The 10,280-nt window shown below is 50.6% G+C and overlaps 1 protein-coding gene across 2 annotated transcripts; it reads right to left on the bottom strand.

The window, feature by feature from the left end:
- Positions 1-1,526: 1,526 nt before the first annotated feature.
- On the bottom strand, positions 1,527-10,074 carry KLF6 (Kruppel like factor 6). Of its 2 annotated transcripts, XM_032474110.1 has the most exons (5): positions 9,728-9,863; positions 7,934-8,001; positions 6,413-6,986; positions 4,852-4,975; positions 1,527-4,381 (listed from the first exon to the last, which is right to left on the bottom strand). In XM_032474110.1, exons 2-5 carry the CDS (start codon positions 7,982-7,984, stop codon positions 4,330-4,332), a joined length of 801 nt encoding a protein of 266 aa, XP_032330001.1. In that variant the 5' UTR covers positions 7,985-8,001; positions 9,728-9,863; the 3' UTR covers positions 1,527-4,329. The 2 variants fall into 2 exon arrangements, with proteins under 2 accessions (XP_032330001.1, XP_032330000.1); XM_032474109.1 differs by lacking the exon at positions 7,934-8,001 and having other exon boundaries at positions 9,728-10,074.
- Between the last annotated feature and the right edge of the window lie 206 nt (positions 10,075-10,280).

A 10,280-nucleotide genomic window follows, 5' to 3' on the forward strand; every position in this document is an offset into this window, starting at 1 on the left:
CCTTCTATAAATACCCTTGGTTTACAGCGGATCCCTTGCATGGCGGCTCCCTTAGCAGCCTTATTTGAACATAACTGAGCTGTTCGGCATAGTCTCCGCATGACAAAGTGGTCGAGTCTTACTAGTAGCTGGGAACGCATTGTCAAGCCTTTTTTTAGCCCGACAGTCAGGGCAATCCAACTCTTAGTCATCCTGACATGTGTTTCGGAACACAGCACACCCATGAGTCCTGGCAAAAACTGCATTTCTTCCTGCACCCTCCCACACCGCGGCTCTTCTCAAATGCCTGGTATTTTTACCGCGGTTCTAGAGAGAAAATTACTTAACATTCCTAACCTGCGGGCGCGCTTAAACTTCCCCTCCCCAGTGGTAAGACGAGCAGTAGCGAGTGCAAACCACGGTGCTTGAGCCGAAGATCTGCTGCGAGCAGGGACGGCAGCCCTCAGCAACCAACGCCGGGAACTTCCTTCAACGAAGGGCAAGGGGCAGAAGCGTGTCCTCTCCGAAACTCCACGCTGTAGCCCCTTCTGGAAAGCACACCTTGATCTGACCGGCACGCCTGAGCTCAGTGCGCGCTGAGCACGGACTTGCAGACGATGGACCAGGCCCCGCCGCGCAGCAAAACCAGGACCTAAAGCTGCTCTCGTGAAATGTTTCTAGGAAACCCAAAGCTTTTTTATTTTCAGAGTCTACATCCGATTCCACATTTAATGCATCCCACTCGCTCTAAGAAAATCACCTGGTGACCCTGTAAACCATCTTTTGCTCTTTTGCTCTCTGCCGTATTTTGCTGGGCTGTCCAGAGCAGGAGTGGGGAAGAGGGGTGAGGAAGAGCGGGTTGAAGGCCAGGGATGGGGGAGGCTTGTGGGCCTGCTGTCCCAACTCTGTCCTTTTCACCCTCTTGGGTGACATCTCAGCCGGCTGCACGGCCCAGGCCAGGGAAGGCTGCCGGGCTCTGACCGGCCGTGGAACAGCGCTTCAGGCGCACGCGGAAGTGAGCCGAGGTGTCGGTTTCACATTGTGCAGATGCCTCTGCAATTTATTCCCCTGGCTGGAGTGACAGGAAGATGAAACACGGCAAGTGTTTCCTCCTGTGCCCCAAGCATGGTGGCCAGTCTCTGGAGAAGTGCGTTCAGGGCACACCAGGGGAGCACCCCCGGCTCCTATTTCCACCTGAGCCTGGGGACAGGCTGCAGGCCGAGCTGGAGGGAGGAGAGGCAGGTGAGTGGCTCCCAGGTTGCACAAGGATTTCCCAGGGAGGAGCTGGGGTGATTAATCCAGTAGGAATTTGTTTCAACACCACCACCCTCCCCCTCCCCTCAAGAAAAAAACAACCAGACTCTCAAGATGCTGATAAGAATTTTTTTATGTTATTCCAATAAAAAATACATTCATACAGAAATATAACAATCTTGCAAAAAACAATTTCAAATAAAATCTTGTAAAACAAAATCTTACAAAAAATCTTACAAAGATTCTTTAGATAACAGGGTGCTCCAAAAAAAAAGAAATTTCACTAATAGAAATTTTTTTTTTAATGTCAAGCAAAAAGTTTCTGCTTGATTGAGGCTCAGTTATCACCTGAACAGAATGTCATTCTTGATGTACCTGCTTATTGTGAAAATTACAGGCGTTGACATACATGGCACCCGGCCCCACCCACCCAAACCACTCCACGGTGTTTCATAAGCGAGACAAGCCAGTGCAAGTTGGGTTTTTTTTTTTTTTTTTTTGTCTTTTGTTTACCTTCTTGCTTCATAGAATTGTTATGGCTAAGGACACAGCAGGGCCAAAAAAGGAGTTTTCCAAAATCCAGCAAATCAAGTTGGAATTTGGAATTGCCAAAAGAAAAGTGCATTTTTACCCCCTCAGCAAAATGAAATGAATTCTTTAGGGAAGTGTATCCATCAGCCCAGATTTTAAGAAAACCAACAAACAAACAAAAAAAACCCAGTTATGTGAGCTCTCACCATCGCTCATTTCCAGGAAGATCAAACAAAATACCAGCCCAGTCAGACTCCTATGTGTATATATACATATATAAATATATATAAAGAAATGATCTGCACCCACAAGCCAGCAGCGGGATGAAGGAGCAGCTGTCCACACTGCAGCATGCCAATTTGGGGCAATTACCCGTTGGAAAAACTGGAAGAACCTATGTGCTGGAGAAAATAGCTTTATATCTGCATAAAAAGTGTCTACAAAAGAATCCCTGTGATGAGCTTGCTCTTAGGTTAGATCTTCAATAAGGCTGGCGTTTGAAATCGAAACCTTCGTGTGTCTGAGGCCAGCCAGTGGGCTAGTATTCTGTTCACGCCACATCTGCATGGCCACAGACAGGTACCCTATTCCAGACCTGCCCATCACGACGAGCGAGCCGGCAGTCTGCAACAGACGTGACGCCAGGAGCCTGCAGCAAGTCGTTAAATGAAAGATAAAGCCTTGACCAAAGTTGTTTTCATTTTTACCTCCTTTACGGCCATTTTGAAAACTTTCTTCACAGGCTGTGGAATTTTCTAGCTAAACATTCAACTTCTCCTTAAAAAAATATTTATATATTATCTATATATGTATATATATATACACACACACACACATACACATACTATACGCACAAATATACATACACAAGAATTCCGCCCACTTAAAAAAAAAAAGTAATATACTTTCTGTGTTACCAACAGATAGCTAGATAGATATGCGAGAAACTTGTGCCTTTTAAGCAAATACATTATTGTTTTTTATACTTCTGTATCTCTAATACGTGTGAAAATGTTACATACTAAACACAGCCGGTGTGGGATCTATACAGTTGTTGTGCAAAGTCTGTATGTAAGCCTCACGGGGGCAGAAATGGTCTGATTTTCCAAACATCTCGTGTTTTCCACTTTAACACTGACAGTCGAGTTGTCTGAACTGTTGAGGAAATACTGACTTGTTTGAGGGGTGTTCATCTATTTGACTCTGTGAAGGAGGACCTTAAATAGATTTGCTTTTCTCTGTATTATATATGGATACAGTACAACGCCAGGTGAAAAAAGAGCCTTAATGAAGCATCATCACCCATACCCCTGTAGGAGGCCCCACGTGAGGGGCCACTTGCATAAGGCACCATTATTAAGACCTACAGTGCATTAACAGCTAGGAAACCAGAAATTAGTCCTCAAGGCATAAGTAAGAGACACTTAGCTGCATGAGAAAACAGTTTCTAAGCTTTAGTGGTTTTATCCACTCAACTGAGAAGAATTCTAGGTTCTGAGTCTAAGGTAACACGTTAGACCAGCAATCCCCAGCCCCAGCGCTCTGGACACCCAGCGTGTCCCACATCTTCCACGGGCATCGTGAAATTCTCCAGAAAGGCAATTCAAATTTGGAACCATTGCAAAAACAGTCCTGTGCTGCACAATGCCTTTCTGTAAGGGGAGTGTTACAAAATGGAAGTGGGGGAAGGATTGTGTATTGCCAGGCCCAGACAGCTAGGGTTCACCGAATTCGACCAATCGGATCTTAGCTGCTCAGTGAACTGGATCAGAACTGGAGTCCTGATTGAAAAATGGAAAAGCAGATAATTCCCCAGACCATGCATTACGTTTGTCTTATAAGGAAGAGTCACCGATGTGTTATATTGGTAAGTACACAGCTTATACAGCGGGTAACAGATGGACGCTGTGGCAGCAAGCAGCTCAGGCCACTCGCATCGCACACTGCACGTTTCAGAGCCGAACCAGACACCGAACGTTCTCCTCACACTCGGAAGGGAGAGGCGCTCCCCTCCCCACACCCACTCGCCACTCCAGGGTCCTGACCGCCCACTCCTACCCTCCACATGTTCCCTTCTTTTTTTCTTTTTCTTTTTTTTCTTTTTCCCCTCTAAGGCGCAGACACCCCCCCAGAAAACAATTGGAGGTCATCACCTCAACGCACGGAACACGCCTCACACACAAAACATTCAAACCACGTTTTTTTTTCTGTCTCTTGCAGTTTTGCAAGGAAAAGGACTCTTGCCTCATCACTCAGTCTGTGGGAGACCCTCCACATACAGCCCACCCAACCATTAACATTCTCAGTGCACATGCTCACGGCAAAGGCTCAGGGACCACTCGGAGGACAGGTACCAGTGGCGGGCCAGGGCCACCCAAACACCATACACCGCGGTGCTCCGCCGCTTCTGACATGAATTTTTTCGCCCTCGAAAGACCTTCCCAGTAGGTCCTGTAGGCGACCGGGTAGGGTGCAAAATGGCTTTGGCTGGGACACGCACCCTCCTTCCACGGCCGTCTCAGCCTGGAAGCCTTTTTAGCCTGCAGGATTCGCCGCTCCACCCCTTCAGAGATGCCTCTTCATGTGCAGGGCCAGGTGGTCGGACCTGGAGAAACACCTGCAGAGAGAATCGGGGTCCCGGACGTTAGGTCTCCAGCCCCGCCGGGGTTACAACCTCGCCTGCACTCCCCACCTAAGCCCTGTCCAGGGGAGGGTGGTGGTCACCACGCTGAGTCATCACCACCCATATTTGGTGCAGGAAACTCCAGCTGAGGGGAGTATAAATGAAGAAGGGCTCCACTCAGTTCTCTGGAATTTCACTGGACTTTACTGTCTGGCCTTCAGATTAGAAAACTGTTAAAGGCCCATTTCAGAAAGTGCAAATGAAGTCACCCTCGTCTCAGGCACTCAGCACCGTGGTTCTTCCTAACTTGGACAAGCAGCATCTTTAAGACTTCTGAAACCCTCTTGGGCGGGGAAGAGAAATGCCAATCCAGGCCAGGAAAACGCCTGCCTGGTTCAGGCTCACTGCGTGCCTGCCCCATTCCGGGCACAGCACCCCCGCACCCCTGCGACTCATGCACGTACCTGTCACAGTGAGAACATTTAAAAGGCTTGGCACCAGTGTGCTTTCTGAAGTGTCTGGTTAACTCATCGCTTCTTGCAAAACGCCACTCACACCCTTCCCATGAGCATCTGTAAGGCTTTTCTCCTGGGAAGAGAGAACAGGACAGGCGCGCTGTGACTGCACTGGAGCGTGAGGGAAGGCTGCTTCCCTGGCAGCACAGGGCGCGGGAGGAAAGGGCCCGTCGGCAGGCCGGGGCCTCTGCCGCCGGGAACTCAGAGCACACCTCAGCCAGGGCTGCGGGCTGGCACTCCGGAGGTAGCCGGCAGGCACTCCTGAGGTAGCCGGCAGGCACTCCTGACCTAGCCTCAGGCCTCCGGCTGCCGGGGGAGGAACTGGGCCCTCACGGCTGTAATCAGTTACCGCGTAAGCGCGGAGATTACTCAGACGGGAGACATGCTTCCGAGGCGATGTGTCAGCTCGCTGGACCCGCAGCCTCGGCGAGGGCAGGGTTTTATTGCTTTCTCCATGGAAACGGTTTCTCTCTAGCATTTATTTTGTCCCTTACTCACTCCCCTGTGGAACGAGGCTTTGTAGTTTCCTCCGGGAAACAACATTTCTCCAAAACTGAGGTCATGAGTTTCTGGGAAACCCCATTCCAAGGCCTTCAAAGCACTTTCTAAATGACAACTGAAAGACCCAGTCGACTTCATCCCTTGGTCAGATTATAAATAGGAACTCACTAAAAGTGCTACTTGAGTATATACAAAAAAAAAAACCCCAAAACTGGCCACAGCCAGTCCCGAGTGTGCTGAGCCTAGCTCCAGGGCACCCAGGCCCCGGTCCTGGCTCTGCCTTCGGCTGTTCCGAGGTCCTGACTTGAGGGCTCAGAGATCTCCTCTCATTGCTGGTAAGATGAGAGTCTGCATGACTTGATCTCTCAGGTCCCTTCCAGCTCGAAAATTCCTGATTCTTCACCAGTGATCCTAGACCGTTATGGGCCTTTCAAATGGAACTATGATCTGGGTGGTGGTACTTCTGTAAGAAGTCATTTTTATTTTTATAAGTTGGTATCAGAAAACAAAGGCAGCATGACAGAGAAATTCTAAGTACCCACAGGTGGACATGGCCTCACAGAATCGACAGTTGGAGCTCAGACCCCACACCGCGGTCAGCGCTGTGAGCTCTCACTACCCAGCCACCCACTCCCGACCCCTAAGTTTCATTTCCAAAAATCAGAGGCCATTCCACGTAACATTATGCATGGGCACTGTAGACAGGGCACAAAGGGCCCTGAAAACCTAGATGGTTGGAGTAGGTAGGGGATGGGGTAGAGATGGAGAATGTGATTTACCTCTTGTCTGTTTAATCTGAAAGCGATAAGCATTCATTGGGCACACGTGTCCAGCTTTTCAGCTCCTAATCTGTCCTCCCCAGAGACCCAACTCTCTTGGAGGAAGAATGAGGAGGTGAGGATGTGTCTGCTCTGACAGTCTCCTGCGGAGCCCCGGCCCCCTCCCAGGGCTGGTGTGATTCAGCGGCACCCGCCAGGAGCCCCCCGCCTGGGTCGCAGGAGGGACTGACCTGTGTGGGTGCGCTGGTGCGCTTTCAAGTGGGAGCTTTTGGTGTAAACTTTTCTGCAGCCGTTAAAGTGGCACCGATGCACCCTCCTGCGGCCGTCGGGGGAGGCGTCCCCGCTGCCCTTGTCGCCCGGCTTCCCCGCAGTCCCGCCGCGCACCTTCCCCGGGGGGTGCAGCTCCGCCTGCACGCAGCCCCACAGGTGAGATGGCTCTCTGCTCAGTTCTGGGGAAGAAGGGGGCGTGGAGGTGACGGAGGAGCTCAGGTTCCCCGAGCTGACTAACACTTCGCTGATGGGGTCGGAGGTAAACTTGGTGGTGGGCGAAAGCTCCTCGGAGCTGTCGGACGACTCGCTGCTCACGTCCGAGTTCAGGCTGTTGGTCTCTAGGTTGTAGCCGAAGCCGGGGCTGCTGAGAGCATCCTCAGGGGGGCTGGGGGACATCTTCAGGTCCGCGTCCTCCTTTTTCTCCCGAGCCAGGATGATTTTGGTCCACAGATCTTCCTGGCTGTCGAATTTGATTTCGGAGGCTGACACGTAGCAGGGTTCGCTCTGGAGGTAACGTTCCAACTCCAGGCAGGTCTGTGTGAAAGGAACCACAAGAAGGCACGTGATTGTGACGACTATTGAAAATGGAACCGAAAGCACATTTCCAAAAACACTGGGAGTCAAGGGCAGATAAACTGTGTGGCCTTGTCACTGTAAGAACCCATGACGGGAGAGTGAGAGGAAAGCTGTTTCTAGGAATGGGTACAAGTTCAGCAGAAAAGCCGGAGGTGAAACATCTCTCCGCTTCCCCAAGTTGGACCAAATGGCTGAGGGTCACGGAGCCCGCTTTTTGTTATAGTTACAGTGTTGATGTTTCTGTAAACCACACAAAGAAAACCTGCCTCAGACACCACCTCCCCACTCGACAGGTTTAACCAGATTATCTGACAGTCTCGAGAGCCCTGTGCATCCAGGAAAGGCCCTGCCCTCCTCCTTTCTCAGGCACAGGCACAGACACTGACACTGTGTGCTCTGACAAGGCACGTGTCTCCCTCTGGAGACGCAGCTGACAGCTCAGGGCCACAGTCAGCGAGCAGACGCAGCTAGCTGATGGTCTGGGTTCAGGAACACCAAAGGAGCTGCAGAGAAACCACCCGTTTCCTGCAGAGCCAGGACCTAGGAGGCTCTCCAAGAATGCCATTCCCAAGCGCAAGGCTGTGCGCACACCCAACTTAAAGGACTTCCACCGTGGTCAGAGGAAGACAACAACAGGAGTGGAGAAGTCATTCCAGAATGGCCATCTGCTATTGTGGAGGGTGCAGGGGGGGAGTTCCTCCCCGGGTCTGCTGGGAGTCCCACAGTGGACAAGAACTTTATCTACTGGCCAAGAGTACAACTGTATGAGTCATTACTCTATTTCTTTCACGCAATGCCAAAGCAGACTTCCTTTTGAAATTCTGACCAGCAGCCAAAAAAGGACCCGGTTCAAATATACATGCAGTGTGTCATGGACAGGGTGCCCCCCCAGCCCCACAACCAACCTTTCCAGAAGCTACAACTGCCGAGAGACCAGCATCCCCTCTCCCCACCATCTCAAACTTTCTAGCCACTGGAAAAGAAAAATGGTAGGAAACATTTTAGGATTAAATTATGTCTGCCCTTATCTTCACTAGGATCTACAGCCTGCATGTCCATATAAGGCTGCCTATACTCCCGCGATCCTACAGATGTACTTTCTACAGCATACTCTGCTCTTCTCAGCAAATCATTTTCAGGATTAGCAAAGCCCACCCAAAGGGCTCCCGCTGGCTTACTTAGCAGCCTGCCTGCAATAATATAGCACATACCGTCCCCCTCCCCCCAGACTTGTCACATAGCAAGCTGAAGCAAGCAGAGGGGGAAAAACAATCATGGTTTGCTTGTTACCGCTAAAATTAGATGCCTGGGTTACAAAGTATACTAGAGTGTTCTGAGGCCAGACGGCAGGGTATTTTATGGGTGCTCCCAAGGAAGAGGCAAGCACAGAGATGGAGATCTTGTTAAACTTTAATAATCTGGCTAATTTAAAATCTCCATTATGCTGACGAGCACTGGGGACCAGGATGAAGCTCTCGGAGAGTTTAAAAGCCTCTGAAGGAGACCCGAGCGCTCGGCCTGGCTTGTGGCCCAAATCCCAAACGCCCTAAGGAAACTACTTAGATCAATTTCAATCACGTCCTAGGAAGCAGCTTCTTTAGGAGGAAAAGCAGGGAGGGGAGGGGGGGCAGGAGAGGGCTGCGAACAATTAAGCAGGCATGTGAAGGTTTTAACAGTTTGCATTTCACCTCCCTTAAAAGCTTGCTAGGGTTTGAAACCCACAGAATATATCTGATCAGCTAAATCACTTTGTGACAAAAGAAAACAGCCTAGTAGGGCAGAGACAACCCCAAACCTTCTATCTTTTAAAGACAATGGGACAAGTGTCAGAATCTGTCTCCCTTCAGGCAATCCTCACAAATTAGAAGGGGGGTGGGAATTAAGTTTCTTAAATGTCCAATGCCAAAAATTCCAGTTCTACTAAAAAATGCCGGAAACAGACACTCTTCTTCCCCAACTCAGACTTGAAGCAATTCAGACCGGCTCATTGTCATATGACTGATAAGTCACTGGTTGTGCAAACACTGGCTTTTTTTTTTTTCGGTCAACAAAAGAAGCAGGTAAGAAAAACAAGGCAGAGTGAGGCATATCTTAAGGGTTCCAAAGGAAGGTTAGAGAAACTGAAAATGGTCTGGTAGAGAAACGGAGCTAGTGGACGACTTCGCTGGTGAAATTCTTAGTTAAAAAAAAAAAAGCCCTCGATGTAGAAACACCAAAAAGCAAAAACAAAAACAAAATCTCTTAAAAAAAATACCCTTGGCAGTCCATGCAAGTTCATATGACCAGATCCAGCTGTGGAGTCTGGAGCTGGTACAAGCACCAAACTTCTGCCAAAGGCTGGGGCCGGGATCAGGCCCCGGAGCTGGTTCTGCTCTCCGGCGGATGCAGTTCATAAGCCCCAGAAACGGGCAAAAACACTCGGAGCGACGAAGCGCTTGCTGCGCCCCACTCAAATGACAACTCCGCTTCACGCCGTAAAAGGCCCCTTTAAAGTGCCTTCCGCACCGGAGGCAGCAGAAGTACGTTTTAAGACTAATTATTTTAATTTTTAAAAATTTACCCAAACCATTAAAAAAAAAAAAAGAAAGAAAGAAAAAGAAAAAGAAATGCACCTCCAACCACACACCGTCCTGTCGGTGAGTGCATGCACTCCCTCCTCGGCGCACCGGGGCACCTGGCCCACGAAAATTCCTATTTACCTGTTGCCAATATTCCTCCAGGGAGGGCAGCGCCGAGAAGTACCCAGTCTCGTGCACAATCTGGAGTTCCTGGAAGATGCTGCACATTGGGAGCACATCCATGTCGGGTTGGAAAAGACAGTCACTGCTGTTGTGAAAACAGGGAGGTGTGCGGTCTGGAGTCGGGAGCGCAGCAGCCGTGCCTGCAGCGCCGGGGAAGTTCATGCAAACTCAGTGCGCAGCAATTAGGCGCCGCGGGTTCGGATCCTGCTGGAGCCCGGAGACGCGCTCGCGAGCCCACACAATATTTGCAAACACCGGACTGACTGCAAACGTAACCCCTGAAAAACTTCCCTATTCAAAGCTCCGCTGCCAGCCTCCCCTCCTCCCCGACCGGCCCCCCCGCCCTCCCCACGTGACTCGCCCGCGCCCGCCCCGCGCGCCGCCCAATCACGCCGCGCCCGGCCCGGGGGCTGCACGACGATGATGTCAGCTCCGGCCAATGGCGGACGGCGGCTCACAGCGGCCCCGCCTGGCGTGACCGAGCCTCTCCATCACAGCCCTCGCCATTGGC

The sequence above is a fragment of the Camelus ferus genome, chromosome 35 (genome assembly GCF_009834535.1).
Source record: "Camelus ferus isolate YT-003-E chromosome 35, BCGSAC_Cfer_1.0, whole genome shotgun sequence".
Lineage (NCBI taxonomy): Eukaryota > Metazoa > Chordata > Mammalia > Artiodactyla > Camelidae > Camelus > Camelus ferus.

Coding starts and splice junctions, on each gene's coding strand:
- KLF6 (XM_032474109.1), bottom strand. CDS start 9,931: ATGAACTTCCCCGGCGCTGCAGGCACGGCTGCTGCGCTCCCGACTCCA. Junction 6,987..9,727: donor TGGAGGAATATTGGCAACAG/GTAAATAGGAAT, acceptor CCTTTCACACAG/ACCTGCCTGGAGTTGGAACG. Junction 4,382..4,851: donor AAATGTTCTCACTGTGACAG/GTACGTGCATGA, acceptor TTCTCTCTGCAG/GTGTTTCTCCAGGTCCGACC.